The sequence below is a fragment of the Astyanax mexicanus genome, chromosome 1, assembly GCF_023375975.1.
Source record: "Astyanax mexicanus isolate ESR-SI-001 chromosome 1, AstMex3_surface, whole genome shotgun sequence".
NCBI lineage: Eukaryota > Metazoa > Chordata > Actinopteri > Characiformes > Acestrorhamphidae > Astyanax > Astyanax mexicanus.
This window is the reverse complement of record NC_064408.1, coordinates 63,151,524-63,173,029: the sequence shown is the minus strand read 5'-3', so window position 1 is coordinate 63,173,029 and position 21,506 is coordinate 63,151,524. Positions and strand designations below refer to the sequence as shown.

General features: G+C 39.8%; 2 protein-coding genes across 6 annotated transcripts in view; one reads left to right on the top strand and one right to left on the bottom strand.

Annotated features, from left to right (window-relative positions):
• Positions 1-21,506, top strand: part of ralgps2 (Ral GEF with PH domain and SH3 binding motif 2) — a 197,616-nt gene that overhangs the window by 102,868 nt on the left and 73,242 nt on the right. For all 5 annotated transcript variants that reach the window (XM_007259487.4, XM_007259485.4, XM_022664788.2 and 2 more), the window contains one exon: positions 3,881-4,007. In XM_007259487.4, the coding sequence (XP_007259549.2) occupies positions 3,881-4,007 (127 nt within the window). The remainder of the gene's footprint in view (positions 1-3,880; positions 4,008-21,506) is intronic.
• The window catches only part of angptl1a (angiopoietin-like 1a), a 47,516-nt gene continuing 44,074 nt past the window's right edge, over positions 18,065-21,506 (bottom strand). Inside the window, exons 4-5 of the mRNA XM_007259484.4 lie at positions 20,829-21,099; positions 18,065-19,477 (exon numbers count right to left, since the gene is read on the bottom strand). Coding sequence (XP_007259546.3) covers positions 19,290-19,477; positions 20,829-21,099 — 459 coding nt within the window. The 3' untranslated portion in view covers positions 18,065-19,289. The remainder of the gene's footprint in view (positions 19,478-20,828; positions 21,100-21,506) is intronic.

The window sequence follows — 21,506 nt, the reverse complement described above, 5'->3', positions numbered from 1 at the left end:
TATTTATTTTTTTAACAGTTACCGAGATCTGCTTGCAACATTGTGGAGTGCTTAAAGCAAAAACCTAATAACACTTAAGCAACCACCTGAGGTGACATGGTGACCAGTATAGCAACTCTTATAGCAACAACCTGTTACAGGTACTATATGAACTGCTTAGTAGCATCAAGATCATCAAGGTCACCCACTTTCAAAAATCCCTTTTTTTTCTTTTGGACCATTTTAAAGTTTATTTTGTCTAAGGACAACATCGCATACCCCCTCAGCTAATACATCATACATATTTGGGGGTCCCTGGATCCCACTGTGAGCATGATGTGACTGAACTATCTTCATTTTACTTCATTTCACAATACATTTGCTTTTTTTGTTTGTTTGTTTTAATTGAAAGCACTGTTGGTGCCAATACTGACCATTGTACAGGGGCACCTATGAAATCATTTTAGAGGCAACAAACAATTGAACAAAGACCCTTTATAGAATAGCAATTACAAAGAGCCTGCAGTTGGAGCACTTTCACTTCATGTTAATGATTTTGTGACTGTATCGAACACACTTGATGTGTAACATGTATGATCTCACTGTACTGAAGTTTTGGTGGAGCTTTTCACAATGTCCACACACCCTCTACCCATCCACGTATTTTTGAGATGGTAAGATGATAAGAGAACTTACTAATCATTTTTGTACAAAGCGGAAAACCAAGTATAAAAGCACATATGTTGAAAAGAAGTGCTTTTTTAATTTTTTGGTCTATTAGCTGTAATAACTCATGCATGATTTACATGATGGCTAATCCAGCCATTCACAAAATGCAAATTGTTGCCAGTAAGTAAATGGGGTAACATAAAGACAAGGCAGGGCTTTATTGCAGAACAGCTGCGGCGCTTGTTCATGTTTAGTCCGTCAGAAAGCAGCTTTGATGGTGCTGTTCTGACATCTTTAAATCAAGCTGTGCTCCATGCTGTGCGGAGAAGCCGGCTGTAGATCAGTGCATTTCAGGTTTAGGGCATCAAACACAAGGAGAACAGACACGTACTTGGTTATGGACGGCTTTTTGCAGTGTGCGTGACACGATGAATTATAATAAAACCGTTAAGTTGTTTTCTCTTTTTTTTTTTTTTTTACGCTCACACATGTTGTGGAAGTGCTGTAGCTGTTTCTGTCCAACACGTCCTGTTGGCAACCATGCAGTCCTGATCGTAATCCGTTCCCAGGCTCATTTAAATAGAGATTTACAGTACTGTAATGAGGATGAAAGGACAAACTGGTGCGGGCCTTTGAGATGTCTTGTACTGTTCTTTAAATGGCAGCAAGGAGTGTGCTTCTATTTGTGGCTGCTAACAGTTCTCTCTAGTGGCAGAGGAAGCTTAATCACAGCTCTATTAAGACCAGCACTGTGTCTGCTGTAAGTCGTCTGGCTGTTTCTAGTGTAAAAGCTTGCTCCAAAACAGACACCTGCTCCACCTCCTCATGCTCTCACACTCTTTACTCAGGTCTATTCAGACATCTGCCCCTCACGTTTACCCCTCGATCCCCTCTCTCAGGTATCTTCTCCTAGAGAAACTCTCCCAAAGGCCCCCAAAGAGCATTCCTACAGCATTACCTCACTACGATCGTCTTCAGTCTAGTAGTAAAATGTGTTTTGCTTCATGTATGCTCTGTGCCTCTCACAGTATAGTATCTTTAGGGCAAATACACTTATTCCATTTCATCACTATTAACCCAAAAGAACCCATGGTGTCTAATAGAGCCTTTAAAATCTGTGTAAATTTCCTTACAGCACTCTGTCCTTCACTTTACCTCGTAACATAAGTCCCTTAAGTAACATCTACTGAACATCCTGAGTGCATCACAGCACAGTATGAGAATGTGCTGTGTTTGTTCATCTGGCCTCATTTGTAGAATGTAGGAGTGGTGGGTTAGTGCTGGAGTTAAAACTAGATCCTTTTAAAAGTGTTTTGCTTTTGATTCTACAGCTCTGTTTCACACATTTTAACAAATCAGATGCTTTAATAAAATGTCCCATCTAAAAATTCCATGTAACCAGTTGTGGCACGATTTCTACAACAAAATGTTAATTAAAAAAAAATAATAATAATTGAAATTTAACACTAAGCATAAATAGCTGCTCAATTAATTCAACTCTATTCATTTCTACGTTTTGCATAAATATTCATAACTGCATCTGGGCTCAAATGAATTACAGTACGAGTCTGACCAAGCATAACACTGCTCACTTTATAGCATAATATACAATGTAAAGTTTCAAATACAATGCAAATAATTTAACACTAAGGGGAAGTGAGGTGGAATTAGTCCACTTTCATTTCACCCCATCAGCACCTCTCCAAAAGCCTGTACTTGTTTGTTTACTAAATTCAAACTGAATCAAAAGAGACAGCCTACATATGAAGTATTTTCTGTTTTGGATGTGTCTACATGCATATTTTTTACACTGTAAGGCGCAGTTAAAATCCTTTAATTTTCCCAAAAACCATCAGTACGCCTTGTGTATGAATTCTACCTGTCAGAGTGTAAGAAGCAGTAAAGCCACTCTGCTGAAATACCAGAGTTTCAGTTTAGTTTTCCAGCACAGAGACTGGAGCAGTATTAGCATTAGCTGCTAACCACGAAAAGTGCTAGCTCTTTTGCCGTTTACAGGGTTAAAACAAGCTATATAAAAATGTAATACTGTCGGGCAGCATTTACAAGCGCTAACCGTGACTAGCACTAGCGATTAGCCACTAGTGGTAATGCTTCGGCAACCGGCCTTAATGGAAAAACAGGAAATCTAAGCTTACTGTAAATAAATGGTGTAAATAAAAGTGCTTTATTCACCCAAATAAACAGTTTTCAGGAGAGAAATCTGTGTAGATTAACATCCAGCACTAGTTTTACTTTTAAAGCTCACCTTCCGCGAAAATCCGATTTTTCTTGCTTTTTGTGGAATACAGTAGGTCTCTCCGAGTTGAATGTGTACACCTGCACATTAAACTGTTTTGCAGCCCCCATTGTCTGCAGGAGCTAAGCAAAGAAATCCCCCCTCCCCCCCTCCGAAAAACGAGTGAATTTTGAATTATCTTTCTGCCTACGTAGGCAGAAACTCACAGACCAGCCCACCTTGGCTCGAGAAACTCCCAGAGGCGGAGCTGAAGCGACGCAACATCACCGCTCATCAGTTAGGAGGTGGGAGGCAGTGAGCGGCAGAGCGGCGGAGGGGCGTCGCAGTGCTCCTAGCCAATCAGAGGAGACCTGCTGAATTAGAAGGAAAACATGGCGACACCCTTGATCCCTATTAGTGTCACCTAATGCACCTTATAATCCAGTGTATGAAAATAGAACAGAAAATAGATGTTCATTTATAGCGAGCTGTATATTCCAGTGAGCCTTATAGTGCAAAAAATATGGTACTCATATTCTGAGAGGCAGGCATCCTTTTGCGTCTTGTGTCTTGGGGGCGATGTCACAACAGAGGTCTGATGAGGTGACATAGATGAGAAGAGGTTCTGTTTGGTTGAGATTTCCTGCAGAATGCTGAGGGGCTAACTTATCTTAAGCAGCAGCAGCAACACTGCATTTTGTTTTCATGTGTTAGTTTCTGTGAGGCCACTGCTGTTCTGGGTCTGTTGGTTTTGCCTAGTCTAGTCTGGTAGGTTTCATACACATTGCCTTTGCTCGGTAAGCCTTACATTTGATTTCAGATCAGGTTTTAGTGTGAAGAGCTTACACAGGCAGAGCATCCTATATGAGGCTTGTGGCGACATTCATCAGAAGATTCGTGGTCCAGAAGAGCTTGTGTTTTTACTGAGGCAGAAATCAAACCCGTTAAATAATGATAAGCCTGACTGTAAGCACTGGTGTGATCTCTCTCCTGCAGCTGCTGAGTCGTAAGGATAAGGCTACGTTTGAGAGGCTGGAGTATCTGATGGCTAAAGAGGACAACTACAAGAGACTGCGAGACTACATCAGCAGCCAGAGCATGACCTCCTGCATACCTTACCTAGGTATGTGTAATTTATTTTATCTGCTTAATCCATCTCTTTTCTTGATCCCCTCTCTTTTCTCTATTGATCATTCTCTCATCCGCTTACTGAAGCCTTAAACATGTGTGGTACAGTATGAAGGAGATCTCAACTTAAAACTTGTTTAAAAAAAAAAAAAGTAAAGACCACAAAGAAGTGGGAGATACTGTTAGATTTGGATGAGGCCTTAATCAGTGTGAATTCATTTTTTAAAAAAGATTGAATTCATGTCATTCATGTCATGTTGCATAATTTCTATTGGCTTATTCACCACGAATTTGAAAACAACATATTAAACCAATGCCAGATACAAATTTTTGTCAAAAAGTGAAAACCAAGCAAGATTCAAGAAAATACGTGTTTTAATTTTGTTACAGCATCAATATAAAACTAGAATAGACTAAGCTATACAGCTCTGGCCAAAAATAAGAGATCTTCTTTAATTTTACCAAATTGAAAACCTCTGGAATATAATCAAGATGAAGATGGATGATCACAAGCCATCAAACGAAGCTGAACTGCCTGAATTTTTGCACCAGGAGTGGCATAAAGTTATCCAAAAGCAGTGTTTAAGACTGGTGGAGCAGAACATGCCAAGATGCTCGAAAAATGTGATTATAAAACCAGGGTTATTCCACTAAATATTGAAAAAATTTTGAACTCTTAAAACTTTATGAATATGAACTTGTTTTCTTTGCATTATTTGAGGTCTGAAAGCTCTTCTGCATATTCTTTTGTTATTCAGTCATTTCTCATTTTCTGCAAATAAATGCTCTAAATGACAATATTTTTATTTGGAATTTGGGAGAAATGTTGTCCGTAGTTTATAGAATAAAACAACAATGTTCATTTTGCTCAGACATATACCTATAAATAGCAAAATCAGATTAATTGATTCAGAAACTGAAGTGGTCTCTTACATTTTTTCCAGAGCTGTATATACTTTAATTGGCTGTTAAATCTATGATAAGAGCTTAAAGTATGCAGCACTATTAAATAAATACTGTATCTGATTTGTTGTAGGCTGTACAGCTAGTGTTTGAGTTTTGCAGCAGCAGTTTGTTGAAACAAGCCAGGGTGAAGTAGTTAGTTTAAATGGTTGAGCTCTGGAATGAGCAGGTTTAAGTGCTGGAATAGAGGCATTTTTTCGTGGAAAGGCTCCAGCAGCATGTCCATTTGTTGTGGGCACTGCAAGTCCATTAAACACTCTCAGGTTTTCTGGCTTTTGCTGTGGGTTAGGGCTGCACGATTTGGGCAAAATATCTAATTGCGATTTTTCCACAGAATATTGCGATTGCGATTTAAATTGCGATTATTTTTAATCCATCAAAAACCTAAACCTGTATTAGTGGTTACCATACCTATCAAATAAATTTATAAACTTCTTCCACATAAAATATTCACAGGTATCTCAGATTAAATGCAGTTTTCAGTTTTATTTTTAAATTGCAAGTAACAACAAAATAAATAACAAGGTTTAACTGCAACATCAGTAACTGTAAAGTCTGAGTTTTGAGATGCATTTTTACAATATAAATTAACTTAAAAGTAAATCAGTTTTTTTGCACATTAAATGCAAAAGTAGCATCATTAATGCTTGCATGCACAAAAGGTATAACTGCAACATCAGTAACTGACTGGTCCGCTGTGGACAGTAATGCCTTAGCAGAAAAGCTAAAAAAAAAAGCAAAATATCGGTTTTATCCTAAACTCTTTGAGTTTTGAGATGCATTTTTACAAATAAATGAACTTAAAAGTAAATCAGTTTTTAGCTGTTAGCTTCATACTGGTAGCTACCAGTGTTGGGCACGTTACTTTGAAAAAGTAATTAGTTATAGTTATTCATTACTTCTCCAAAAAAGTAACTGAGTTACTAACAGAGTTACTCCACTATAAAAGTAATTAGTTACCAGTAAAAGTAACTAATCGCGTTACTTTTTAATATTCGCCCATCAAAAAAGGAAATCAATTATACATTTACTATTAGAAAAATAACAAACGAAAATAAACCCAAAATGTTGACAAAAATATAATCTAACGAATTTAAAAAAAATAAAACGAAATTCTCCACACAACCAAAGAAAATTACTAAAACTTGTAATACTGAAAAAAACGGAAAAAACGGAAAAACGCGTCTGGGGATGAAATTAAACATACCAAGCCACCCTCAAAGGAAATATGTATATATAAACAAAAAAAATAATGGACAAAAACAACAATCTAATGACCGTTAAAATGGTATTAATATAACAACAGCCTTGCCAAAAGAGAATAGAGCTTAGATCAGGCCCAAAACGTGCACGTTTTGCAAGAGAGAAAGAAAGAGAGAGAGAGATTTCTGGTGTGAGTTACTACTCACAGGTAAATATTCTCACGCTGTATCTGCTGTTTCTCTTTCATCTGCCTGGCGCTCATATTGTAATCCCATAGATAGTTCTGCAGTTTCTCAGTGTTTTCTGTCGTATTTTGCGGCTAGCGCGAGCGCTTTACACAAGAACTAACGCCACGGACCAGGTGCCACGCGCTCGGCACAACACCGCCCGCTGTACAACTCCGCTGTACAACAGCGCTTTTAAATTAATTTAACACGAAAATGAGGGTATTCTATCAGTAATTTCAGTTAGTTGTAGTTAGTTTTATAAACACAAAATACAGTTCGAGATAGTTATGTTATTTTCTTTTAATTGCCGTTTTTATCAGATTCAGTTAACACAAATGTTTTTCACTTTCAGTTTTCGCTATTTCGTTCGCTTTAGTGAACAATAATAATTGGTTACTTAGCAACATTATGATTAGCACACCAAAGCTTTATATAAAATAAAAATAGGAGCCCGATTTCGGGTCGGTCCTCGGGTCAGGTCAGGTTCGGGCAGAAAATCTAAGCTCTAAAAGAGAAAGCAGCAGCACCACAAACATCGGAGCAGCTAAAAAGAGCTTAACGTCCTTAATTCGGAACTTGGCTTGTCCACGGCAATCACTGAATTGATTAGAGCAGCAAATCGTCACAATTGTGCCTCACTTCACCACGCCAAACCACAGGCACAGCGGCCAGAAGCTGTTTTAACGCCGTTACTCCCAACACTGGTACAAACTGATATTTATTTATACTGTTTATATATTACTTTTATATTTTATTTAATAATCCCCAAATACTAATAAAATTACAATATAACGAATTCCAAAAGATATAAACGAAAAACGGCACGCAATAGCAGAAATAAAATAAAGAAATATTATTTCTGCCCCAAAAAGACGCGTCGTCACCCCGGCGATGTGTGCGGCGCAAACCGATTAACCCACGCGCGGAGCTTTAAACAGGCAGAGCTGCAGCTGCTGACACGCGTGCAGCACTGTGTGATTATAACAGTGTAACTTGTGGTACATCATAAAGATCATAGTGTGATTTGTTGTATTAAAACAGATCTACCTCACAGACCATTTTCTGGAGCACCATCTGACAGAGCGCAAAGGAAAGCGGAGGGAATTCTCTGCTGACCCGGCGCGAGTTCGGGCATCAAGTCAGGTTCGGGTTCGCAGACAATCTGAACTCTACAACGCATTTAAACAATTGCACAGTGTCCGCCTGGCTTTAAATTATTTTATCCAAGTCTTCCACTCATGTCCAAGCGCCACTTTAAATTTAATTCACCCTGATGTAGCTGCAATGGAGAGAGCGGCAGTGCATGCTGGCTTCGTTGCGTTGAACGCAGCCCCGCCCTCCAGTGAAAAAAATATTCAAATGAATCCAGCCCCTGCTGCATCAGGCCAATCGGAGAAGAGCAGGCGGTGTGCTCACACACACACACAAGCCTCTCAGACACAGAACAGGCGCTTTTAACCACATAAGTTGGAAACACTTGCAGGCTATTGGCTAATTCAAATCGCAGCTCCTGCGATTGAAAAATCGCGTCCATTCAAATCGCGATTTCGATTAAAAAACGATTAATCGTTCAGCCCTACTGTGGGTTCTGTTAAACGCAGTCAGGCTTGTTTGGATCACGCTTGAGCCATTAGCCCAGACCGCACTTTAAAATGACGTATGTTCAATAGAAATGACTGCATCTTTTTTTCCAGGGCCGCTCACACATGCTCGTATTTACTACGTGTTGAGTCTGTTTTTAGAGTGTGTGCATGATTTTTGTGTTAGGCTGTGAGAATGAGCTGCCTTGCACTCCCTTTTCTCTTGTAAAACCTTCATCACTACTGTGCTTACTGGTTGGGGTAGGTGCATGTGTGTTTTCTGTAGTGTCATTATATTTTATAGCAGTTCAGTAGGAACTGTATAACTGATTGAAAGGTATGTTTTAAGTATGTGTGCTTTTAGTAATGTAGTAATTACGTGTTATTGTGTAGCATTATACACTTACATGCAAAACGTTTCTGTATAAGGATCTGTTGTACTGTCCCATGACTTTTACCATGTCCTATGAAAGCTAAAGAACGCTGCACTGGCCCGTGGGTCTCCTGCATTGAGGCGCTTGGCTGTTAAAAAAGAAAATCCTAGCCAGATTACCACCCACTGCGCTGTCCCATCCATCTTCCACCCGCTGTTATGCCGCACTTAAACTGTTAGTTCATGACATGTTGCCATGACATGTTGACATTATTGCTGCTTGGGATGCTGTATTAGATTGTAACACTTCATAATCAGTTGGCATATTACTATCCTGACTTACTACTGTTCTAATATTGATACAGAAACACATCTACTTTCAGGTTAAGGGCCCTATTTTAGTGCTCTATAAGCGGACAGTCAACGGTGCACTGCACAGCTTGGTTTAGGGCGTCAGTGTGTCTTTGTTGTCATAAAAACGTGAAAAGTATGCCTTGCGTGTCTCAAAAGTATGCCTTGCGTGTGAGAGGGCCTAGCCCACTTGCATTGCCAAGATATCAATGAACTTCTGACTGGTGACCGTTGTCAGGGTTTTAATCAGTCAGTGGTGCACCTGTGTTTTCTGTTGCTAAGATAGCAGCATTCCATAAATTTAAGAAATATAAGCATAGATATATTCATAAGTGTCTTTGCTATTTTAATGACTCGGATGCAAAGTCTGAAAAAGGGGTGTAAGCTATTAATGAGCAGCACAACTCACTTTGTGCACTCTGTAAGATTGGGCCATAAGGGTTTAATGATACACTTATATCACGATTTGCTTCATACCGTAGTTTGGTCCTCACTGTTCACTACAGGTTCAGAACAACAGGAAAAAAATAACTAGAGGAATAAAAAAAAAAAAAAAGGAATGATAAATAAATAAATAAATGTTGAACATCTTTCTTTATACACTTATTGGAGAGATTGCAAAGAAAAAAAGAAGATTAGCTAACAGAATACTTTAATTTTACTGATTTAAGGATTTTAAGGTGGACTTCACACTAGTAGGATTTGGGTCAGCATTATGCTCATCAGTATTGGTCCACAGCTTTTGCACTTATCTGTAGCTTACTGTGAACCAAACCGTGCCGTTCATACCGTGACTGTTCAGTACAGATTCATTTACCATTATGTTCCCTACTTCAGATCCATCATAATGAATAGATTGATTTTGACACCGCAGTTCTCCCCCTCACCACGGTTTACTCCATAATCCTCCCTGTAAAAGTCTGAGAGTCCTGTTCTGCTTTCTTATCACATCCAGCAGACACACTCTCCCTCTCCTCAGCCCCTGCACAGACATGACTCACACACACACACACACACACACACACACAACTACACAAGTGGCTAAAGAAGTAGGATTTAGTTCTCTTTTTTTAAAAGTTGTTTTTTATAAACTGGCAGCACAAACTGTGTTTTAAGTGAGCTAGAGCAAAGCACCAGCAGGAGTGGGCCAGAAAACAGGCCATCAGTCATTCTCTCTCTCTCTCTCTCTCTCTCTCTCTCTCTCTCTCTCTCTCTCTCTCTCTCTCTTTCTCTCTCTCTCTCTCTCCCTCTGTCTCGCTCTCGCTCTCTCTCTCTCTCTGTTTTTTTCTTTTGTGTTTCTTTGGAAATCTGAGTTTCCTCTGAGTGTGTTCAGAGGTTTGTGATGTACTGTTCTTGAAAAAAGAAAAGCATCTTCTGTCTGATCACTTTTTGGCAACTCCCCCCCCCCCCCCCCCCCCCTCACACAAACACGCATGCACGTATGATGTGTTGACAAGCATTGTTTATTTTCAGCACTTTTGGAAGGGGCATATGTTTCCACAAAGAAGCGCCATGAACACATCCAGTCCAGACTGTTTGAAGACGGGACTGCTCCAACTCTTGCTCTCTTTCTCTGTCTCTCTCTTACATTCTCACACACTCTTATTTATCTCTCACTCTCTCCATTTCTCTCTCTCTCTATTTCTCTCCCACTCTCTATTTTCTCTCTCTGTTTCTCTCTCTCTTTCTCACTCTCCGTCTTGCTCACTTTCTCGCTGTCTCTCATACACTTTCTCTATTTCATTCAGTTCTCTATATCACTCTCCCTCTTACTGTGTTTCTCTTATTTGCTCTTTTTTGTCTTGAGTTTTTCCGTATCATTTAATCCTATATATCACTCTCTGTCTGTCTCTTTCTCTTTCAATCTTTCTGTTGCTTTATGTCAAGTTTGCCATATCATTCATTTTGCTCTATCTCTCTCTCTCTTTCTCTCTATCTCTCTCTCTCTCTCTATTTCTCTTTCAATCTTAATGTTGCTTTATGTCAGGTTTTGCATATCATTAATTTCACTTTATTTATCTCTCTCTCTTAATTTCTTTTTTGCCCCTTTTGTTGCTTTGTCTCAAGTTTTCTGTTCCATTCAATTCTTTATATCGCTCCCTGTGTCTGTATCTCTCTTTCTCTATTTCTCTCTATAGCTCTTTCTGTTGTTTTTATCTCGAGTTTGCCGTATTTTTCTCTCTTTTTTCTTTATGCCTCTCTCTCTCAATTTCTCTCTTTCAGTCTTTTTTTTGCTTTATCTCGAGTTTGCCATATTTTTTTCTTTTTCTCTTTCTACCTTTCTCTCACTCTCAAGTTCTCTCTTTCAATCTTTGTTTTATCTCTAGTTTGCCATATGTCTTTCTCTTTCTACCTTTCTCTCACTCTCAATTTCTCTCTTTCAATCTTTCTGTTTTATCTCTAGTTTGCCATGTCTTTCTCTTTCTCTTTCTGCCCCTCTCTCACTCTCTCTATTTCCCTCTTTTGTTGTTTCTGTTTTTTCTGCCTCTCTTTCTCTCTCAATTTCTCTCTTTCAGGGTTTTTTTTTTTTTTGCTTCATCTCGAGTTTGCCATATTTTTTCTTTTTCTCTTTCTGCCTCTTCCTCTCTCTCTCAAGCAGCCCGGTGCTAGCTTGTTTCTAAATCTCTCCTCTGAAAACATAAGAAATGCACTGTAAAAGCAGAGAAAAGATGGTAAACCTGGCATGTTTTTGTAAAACCTGTTTTGAGCAGAGGGGTTTTGTAAGCCTTTAAACATGAACTGTGTGTTCCTGTGTTTTGAATCTGGGCCAGCATCTCTTCCCTACCTTCCCTACCCATGTTGTTAATGAAGCGGGATCATGTGACCGTGTGATTCAGGAATTTAGGTAATAAACGTGCGTATCCTGTGGTGATGGTATTGCTGTTTGGATGAGTGGATTTCATCACTGAAGAGACGTATAAATATTTATTACAGATTAAGAGTCCACCTGATAAACTAATCCACTTCCACTAGGGCTGAAGACTAGATTATGATGGGGGTTTTGTACTTTTCACAGTTTTCTTTTGTTGTGAACAGGGAACATTCACATTGGCAAAGAAATAAATATGTCTCTTTATCAGATTAAAACTCTGTTAGACAGTTTTATTGTGTGGTCTTTAAGATGGTTTAAATAATCTAGTCTTTTTATTATTTAAATGAGTGTGTGTGTGTGTGTGTGTAAGACTGCTCTGGAGGTGTCTCAGGCGCATTGGACAGCAGAGTGGAAAATCCTGTACAGTTCTGCTGAAGCCGATTTGAAACCCATGACATAAACACACACACACACACACACACAGATTCTGACATGGTTACATTGTTCCTTTTGCTCCACTGTCTGTTCCTTCACCTCTGTATACTTCACCCAGGGCCTAGAAATTGTTTCTCTGTAACAAAACATCACACTCTGTTTTGAGTTGTGTGCAGCTGAAAGAACTACAACTTTCTTTATTCTGTTTTCTGCACAATATCAATGTATTCCTGTACCAATGTGAATCCTCTGCTGGTATTTGTTTGACTGGTAAACCATTCTTTGCACACATTAGTGTCTTACTGTACTGTCCATGTAATAATTGATTTACAGCTTTAGTAACTAACATATAAAATCATCTAGAGGAGAGTTAACATCTATCTCACATCAGCTACAGTCGTTAACGTCCAACATTACTTAAAGTAATTAAAGTGGCAGTCCGTAATATTTAGTTTCTAGACTGAAAGCAGAAGCATTTCTGAGTGGAGACGAGAATAAATGTTGTGTTTAATGGTACCAGTGTGATGAAGCCTAATATATTCATTATAAAAACTGGGGTGTTGGGTCGCAGGAGTTCTTCTGGCCACGTGACATGTCTTTACATACTTACATTACATGTACAGCCTCTAAAAGAGGATCCAGCTCAGTTTTATTGAACACGAGCGGCTGGTGGAGCAATGGAGACTTCAGAAGGGGAAACTCAGAGTTCAGTAGCTCATACACTCATAGCAAAAACTTTCTGTCTCTCTGTCTGATTGAACATAACCTGGAATCGGATTCATCCACTCTGTAAGGAGACCGCATCAAACCCGCCAAGTTTAAAATGATTCTTCCACACTCTCACTGCAATTACCCATTCTCACCAGAGAGGGCCCTATATCCCAAAACTTAGACATCAGCTTAAATATCTAGCTAAAATTATGTAGAGACTTAAATATCTACTAAAATCCTCTGTAGTAATTAACATCTATTCTGTATAAGCTGAGGTATTTAACATCTAACATCAGCTAGAGTAGGTAACATTTATTCATTAGCAGCTGGAGATGTAAGCAGCTATCTAAACGTTTCTCATACTCTATAATGAAATATAACTCATTCCTGAATAGTAAGTACTGGAGAACACCTGCACGTCTCTAGTATTTACGCCCTGTTAAGGGTCCTTGAGCCAGAGTTAACTATAGACTGGAGCCTTTTGACTTAACTAATATATAAAAGTGTCTCTGTTGAAGCACAGTCTTCTCCAACAAATCATAATGTTGTGCTGCTGAAGCAGAGTGGCATGAAGTGCGGTTTTATTAAGCCAGAGAAAAGGCTGAACGGAAGAAAACTGAATCGGAGAGAAAAGACTTGTTAGTTATTTATCTATTCCATTAGTACGAGTGGAGCCGAATGTCTACTGGAGTGTGAAGATGATGTATGGGTTTAGGTTTGTAAGCATGTTGGTAGGCTAAAAGCACTTACACACAATTAAAACTAAACTCATACCACAGAAGTCCATAATATTTGATGAGTATCTTGACATTTGCATTAAATGTAATATTTTAAGTATTTTAAAAGAAAAAGCTTTGCTTGAAAAAAGGCTGGCTCTGTAGAGCTCTATTTAACACCCACAAAAAAAAACATGTCCTTGTGACAATATAAAAAGAGAAACTGACCAATGAGCTGAAATTGTCAGATAATAAATAACTTGTGCTGCATAAAATATTGCAAGCTTCACCTTAATGTCTTCAACATAAACAATATCTGTGTGTGTGTGTGTGTGTGTGTGTGTAAACTGACCTGCCTGGCAAAAGCAGTTTACTTACTCAGCTCTCTGGTGAGCTCGATGCTGACAGGTACTAAGCTCTCCCTCCAGAAAACAATGGCAACTTCTACTGCATCTTAAGGAGCTTTCACTCCTACCTTGTTTGAGCCAGACTGTCGACTTGTTAGTTTGGCCAGTTACAGGAAGCTAAGCCAGTCTATCATCATTTATCACTATTAAAGAGTGAAATAAACAGTTGCAGTATTGGTGCTTACACTCATGGCTTGTGTATCTACTGTAACTGTAGATTAAGCCTTATTATTAAACAGAAATACAATAATTTTAAGGCCGTTTTCAGACCTGTAGTTGGTTTCTATGGTCCGGATCAGTTGATGAGTTTGTGTACTTGAGCGTTTTTTTCCCCTCTGTTCGGTTTGATTTCACATAGATAAATAAAACTAAACGCATCAAAATGTGCAGTAAAACCACTACACCACACAAGCATGTTGTACCTCTGATTGGTCAAAGCTGTCTGTTGCATGAGCAAGAAAGTAAATATGGCAAAAAAATACTGTGTTCCAGTCCGTATATCTGTGCAGTTTAAAGCTGCTTAAACACTGAACGCTGAAACGCTGCACTTTCAAGCACAGTGTCTTTTTTTTTTTTTTTTTTTTTTTGGACATGAAGCACAGATATGTACACGTAGTAAACGAAGTTGCACGGCTGGGAGTAGTGAATGCAGCACAGACTGCATGTGTAAACTGCGTGGAGCAGCAGAGACAGTTATTGTTCATAGCTGTGGTAATTAGCATTATCTGGCTTTAATATTTCAGATTAAACTGCACTTTATGAGCAGTTCAGCTCAAATCACGTCCTCACCACAAACAAACCGCTTCAGAGTTCGTTTGGGACCTCCACTAGCTGGTCTCGGTCTGGTTGTTTTGATCTCCCCCCCCACCCTCCCCCTCCACTAGCTGGTCTCGGTCTGGTTGTTTTGATCTCCCCCCCCCGAGTGCGAATACTGTTTTCACACCTGCTCAGTTGAGCCGCATTAAGAAGACAAACCAACCTGAGTCTGTTTTAACTGGACTACATAGTTCTAAGTGTAATCTGTTACACTCATTCTGCTGTGATGCATGCATGCAAATAGAAGTCAAATTCTGGTATGGAGCAGAATTAGGCACAACACCTGGAAAGGAAACTCACTCTACAGACCAATCAGTGCCAAGTATAGGTAGACACAGCTCTCCTAATTGATGATAATACGGCATAGCACAGTTCTTTTAGTGCTCTTGGTCATTAAACCAGAGTGTGAATCCAAAACTAACCGCACCAAATGTACACAATGTTACAAAACGTTCAGTTGGTGTGCGGACTATGGTTTGGACTATGGCATTTACTCTTCCACCTCACGAGGAAAAATACACAGCAGACATAATCGCGCAGTAGGTTTAATCGATTTGTTACAAGATTGAATCAGATTTATTTTTCCTGTCTTACATCCCATCCAGCATGAAAACCGACACATTATCTTTAGTTGCACTCCTAGTGATGACAGTGTGGGTGTGTGAAAGCAGCTGCAGCTTCGTTTGAAATGGCTTCTGATGAAGTCAGACCACCGTCTGTTTCTTTGAGTAGCACAGGCTTGACCACAAGCTTTGATTAGACAGCTGTGTGTGTGTGTGTGTGTATCCTGGGTATCTGTGATGTGTAGGGTGGGTGTGAGGGTGTTGGAAGCAGACTGAAGGCCAGAAGCTCAGAGCAGTCAGTGGAGAAACGTGCGCAATGGAAACTCGGTGACCAAGTGGCAAAGCTGAGCACAGCCAACTCCACTGGCCCTCATCACACTCGTTCATTTCTCTCCCTCCAACCCGCCTCTGCTCTGCTACCATGGGCTTTGGCATTTCTTTAACCCTGTTTGACCTGTGCTCTGGAGTGGGAGGCTCCAGATACAAGGGGAAAAACCTGGCCAAGGATGTTGGGTAATGTTTTGAAGGAAAGCCAGCAAAAGGTCTTTACATGTCATAATTTTCCTTCTGTGTGCGTGCGTGTAGTTTCTAAATATTTTCACTTATGTCTTTGTAAGAAACCCAGATAAAAATAGGCACAAAAGCCTGTATTCCCATGTCTGGTTCTTAAATTTTACCAGCTATTACTTAGACTTACAGAGGTTGGACAATGAAACACCTGGTTTTAGACCACAATAATTTATTGTTCTGGTGGAAACAGGAGAGTTGAGGTCCACATTGAATTCTGCTGTGATTTGAGCAGCCGTGATGTTATGTTTTTTGGATACAATCCGCGTTAGCACCCGAACATCCCTTTCAGACAGCTTCCTCTTACAGCGTTCACAGTTAATCCTGTTGGATGTTGTTCATCCTTCTTGGTGGTATGCTGACATTACCCTGGATACCGTGGCTCTTGATACATCACAAAGACTTGCTGTCTTGGTCACAGATGCGCCAGCAAGACGTGCACCAACAATTTGTCCTCTTTTGAACTCTGGTATGTCACCCATAATGTTGTCTGCATTGTAATATTTTGAGCAGAACTGTGCTCTTACCCTGCTATTGAACCTTCACACTCTGCTCTTACTGGTGCAATAATGTGCAATTAATGAAGATTGGCCACCAGGCTGCTCCAATTTGGCCATGAAACCTCCCACACTAAAATGACAGGTGTTTCACTTTCATTGTCCAACCCCTCCCTGTACATTACAATGGCATGTAATTTACATTAGTGTCTCCATATTGTGGAAAGATATCAGTGGAATAAATGTGCATTATAGCAACAATTTATTAGATTATGCGCTAATTAAAAAAGAATGGTTATGGTATTGAACCTGCAGCAGACTCTCCTTCATTGGTTTCCTTGGTATAGTTCTTGGAGAACAATTAGGGATGTATTTTTACAGATACTAGAATCTGTATTTGGCCTGGTACTATGCTCATGTACTCATACTCAAACCACCTGCAAAGCTACTAAGACTGACTCCTGTTAATTGATGTTGTGAACCCCAAATTCAGCTCCTCAGGGCCCGCTGAACACCCAAGTTGTTCTCCAACTTGATCAAAGATTTCATACGTCCATCCAATACATTCAAAATTATCTACCAGTAAAAAAAAGCAAATAATACTCCAATAATCCAAACCGCTCGCTTTCCTCAGCCCCACCACTCCTCAACCTCTTCTATTCACTTCCTGTATTTCCTCCAAAAGATTTGTCTAACGTGGTGCTGACTTCACATGATGGCGCTGGGGAAGTTAACAGGCATCCATAGAGTAAAACGTAAACTCAGTATAAATAAATTACCTACTGCATTGCACAACTTTACAATAATAACTTCCTTATTACACAATGCTCCTAGTTGCAGCTAAAACGGGAGAACATAAGAAATCAAAATTAAAAAGAAAACAAAAACAATAAATTACACTTTCTCCTTTTTCTCTTTTTGCTCCTATTTTACACACTTATTTTTGAAAATTCGCTTGGGCTGTTTGCATACTTTTTTCTTCCACACTAAAGATTATTAGAGCTTATTGTCATCACCTTTAAGTGTACCTCACTACTGTATACTGTGTCCATTTATGGTGCTGGAGTTTGATTAGGCTTAAAATTGCCAGTCCATCAAAATATATCTTAATGAGCCACAATTGAACTCTACAGGTTTAGATTGATCTGTAGTCTCTGCCAGATGCTGCGAAAAATATGCATTTTACATTGTGTCAAAATATAATGATGAATTTATGAATTTCAAACGAAATGCTTCCAAAATTACTTTTTTTTTTACATTGGTTTCTTTAAAAGTAAAGGTGTTTTCCTTCTGCTATAAAGTTGATGTTTCTGAGATGCAAGGTGTTTGCATGGCAGCAACAAGATATACACTGTCCCGGCAGTTTTTTCTTTATTACTTTTTTTTTTACCCTCACTGTGAGATGCTGGTGATTGAGGATGTTCCTCAGAAAGTCCCTCAGAGGGGAATGTGAGAATGGGGAATCGTAACTTTTGTGAAATATACTTTTGTGAAAATGAAGCTGAAACACTTTATATGGAAGGAATGTTCTTGTATTATGTCTTCCAACTCCCCTCTGCACCTCTCTCTCTCTCTCTCTCTCTCTCTCTCTCTCTCTGTCTCTCTGTCTTCACGACTGGATGGTCAGTGGAAATGTGTTTTTCATTGTGTCTGTGTTCTGGCACAGCTCTCTACTCTTTCACATGTCTGCATACTTTTAACATGAAATGAAATCTCTCTCTTCCCGCCCCTCCCTCTCTCAAATCAGACTGTGGAAGGATTGGTAGTGTAATTGGAACAGCAACTGGGGGATAATTAGACAAGGTGTTGCAGAGAACAGAGTCTGGAGGCCTTTTTTTTTACTTAAAAATAGTTTTTATTTTTGTTTGAAATGGAATGTTATTTGGCATGAGCTGGTAACTGATTCCACCTCCTGTCAGCAGAACACCTCAGATTTCAGAGGTGTGTACAGGGTGCCTGTGTGTTTGGAGCGTATATGTCTACATGAGTTTGCGTGTGCGACGTGCGTCCGTCTGTGCTCACGTACAGCCTGCTGCCAGCTCCAGGGTTGCCAGATTTGCTGACTTTGCACCGTTTTCTTTTCTTTTCATGTACGCACGAGTTGGAGGCTTCCACAATTGACACATACATGCATACTGAACGTGTGCACATTGTGCGAAGGTGCACAGTACATTTATAAACAGGGCTAAACAAATCAAAGGCATAACTATTATAAATAACCACTGATAAATAACAGATAGGGTGGATAGGGGCCGTTCTGTAATATGAGTTTTTTTAAATTAACTCTTTAACACAAAATACAAGGCAAACATAAAACATGAAGTATATTTACAGACCAATAACACGTATCAAAGCACACTGGGCCCTTTGGCACAGTCTGTTTCCAGTCCTTTGTAGGGAAATAAGAAATAGTATATAAAGTGAAGGGGTGTGAGTGGTATGAAAAGAAAACTGATTGGGAATAAAATAAAGAAAAGAGTGGTGTAGGAAAGGATAGAAGAAGTATAGAGCAATTGATCCCAGTCTGACTTGGGATAATGTCTTTTAAGAAATGACATTTTCCTGTCGACTGCTGATGTCCCCAAGCTTTTGACTGGCCAGGGCTTGACCGTTGCCCCAAAGTGTGTGATGTTCTTCTTCTAGATGTTCTGTCCTTGTTAGGGTGAAAGCACGGTTCTAAAATAGCTGGCGTTTGTGCTGAATATACAGAAGTGCTTCTCAACCCTGGTCCTGGAGTACTGGTATTGTCCTCAATGTGTTGCTGCTCTAGTTAAACACCTGATCCTTTTTATCCAATCTGGGCTCAGTTTCCCAAAAGCATCTTGGCTTTATGATCATTTTAACTGGTAAAGAGAGAGAGAGCATTCAAGCTCCTGCTGAGGTAAATTTGAGTGTTTTTTAGAGCAGGGAAAACAGCAAAATGTGCAGGACAGTCTGCTGCTCCAGGACCAGAGCTGGAACCTACTGATATACAGCTAAAGTAAAGTAGCGGTAAAGTAGAGGGAGTTTGATGAGACCTTTGAGAGAGAGGTTTAGAAGGAGTCAAAGAGCAAGTCTTAGTCGATGGGTCGGATCATCATGCGGACAGACTTGAGTGAATAAAAGCCGCCTCCGTAATCAGCCCAGAAGATCCCATCCTGGAACTTGCTGCGGTACACGCCCCCTGTGTACCAAACGCCATTCAGGTTGGTCTGCCCACATGCGTTGTACCACCAGCCACCTTTGTGGAAGTGAGCGCAGTTACCTGTAGTAGTGGAAAAGGATAAAGGAACAGCAGTGAGTCGAGGAAAACATTATATGAAAAATGGAAAGAGGAAAGAAAAAAGCTCATTACAGAAATATAGAATTCCAAATGCTATATGCACTGGATTATGGGACGCTGACATATAGGTCTAAATTGCATGTTGATTTAGTGGTTCGAGTGGGATTTGGTGCTTAGCAGGCAGCTGAACCCCTGCCAGTGTTTACAGTATGTTCAGTTCCAGTACTAACTCTAGATAGGGAGTTGGGATATCCCGATTAAGCTTTCCCAGTCCAAATGCTACATAATAAAGCCACCACAGAGCACATTGGAAAAGTGAAAACTGTTTAGGTAAGAAACACTCAGTCAAAATGCTGCCAGTTAATTTAACTGCTACATAAATCAGTCTAAAGCATGATTTAGTGCCTCCAACTGAGGGAGACTCTCATATGATTCTCTATGTCAATGACTTCTAGCTACCTTCCTGTAAGTTTCAACTGCTGTAGAAATCCAAAACACTTTATTCAGTCAGTCAAACACATGTGTAGGCAGTAATTAGTTGAATCTGGTTTAGAGCTTAAATTCTCAACCGGACCCAACCTGAGACCCGCCCTGAACTTCCCACCAGTTTCCTCTGGTTGGATCGGGTCAGGCTCAAGAAAATAGTCTGTATTGTAGACTTCTGTTTTTTAACTATATTTTTATTTTATATATTTATTGCTAATGTTGTAATCACACAGCTCTGGGGCACACACATGAGCTCCTCCACTTGTCCGCATTACAAACTTGCCTTGCAGAGCTGTGTGTAGCTCTTCTTAATAAACATTGTTCTTTAATAATAGGTCTATGCTTCTTCAGTGTTGCAATGATAGTTAACATCGTTTTGAACAGATTTTGCTCATTTAAACAGCCTGAAAATGTTTTAAAAAGCTCAGTTTTAATGCTCTACTTACTTAAAAAAATGTCAAGTTTTAAATTGGGCTCGGGCTCAAAATGTGTACGGGCTCGGGTCAGGCTGGATTTTTTTTGGGGCCAATTGAAGATCTGACCTAATCTGGTTGGATATATTAGATCCAAAATCTTGGGGATCACAGCTCTCCAAGTGCGAAGTTGTAGACCACTGCTCTAAACTTTGTTCTATGTAGTAGGGGTGAGCAATATGAGAAAATATTTAATGAAAATGTGTCATGAAACTATCAAATATTGTCTCTTTGCCCAACTATACTAGATTGTTTTATTTGTTGAAGAAAATCTAATAATAAAGAAAAGCCCAAAATCTGAATTTGATCTGAAAAAAAAAAATCTGCACACACTGGTCTTGTTTAATTCTGATGTTTGAATGTGAATGCTGTACCTGTGAAGGCGTCCTTGTCACGGTCCAGCGTGGTGAAGGGCTTGCCGTTGTGACTGGTTAGCGAGTCTCCGGCATTACCCTGGTAGGTGCCCAGTCTAATGCGGTAGCCCTCGCTCTCCGGCTCTAGCCGGAAACTGCTGTACTCAGCGTAGACTTTCTTCCCTGCCCAGTCCTCCAGCTCCACCAGCAGCCTGTAGTCTGCCTGCTTAGCCAAGGCATAGATATTCTCCAGCCCCAGCCAGTACTCACTGTCTATATTCCCAAAGCCTTTCTGTGTGAGAGGAAACAGAGATACAGAGCGAAGATTTAGAGCATATAATTTACAATAGCATTTCATATCGTTTAAACAAGCTGTCCGCGACCCACCCAGAACGTGTCCGCGACCCACTTTTAGGTCCCGACCAACTAGTTGAGAATCGCTGGTCTAACAGAGATGACAACAAGGTGCTGTGCAAATAGGACCTCAAATGCTTTAATGCATCTAAGACCATCTGCGTGAAGGGCTTTGAGTGATCGGATTTGTCTCTCTTTTAAATGTGTCGATATTTAATCCGGATACACAAGATGGGCAAAGTGACCAAGAGTACGTGTGGGCTAAGAATGAACCAACATCTCTCTGATGTTTCCTCTTTTTGGAATAAAACTGGCATAGCCAGAACTGGCAGGTACAACTTCAGG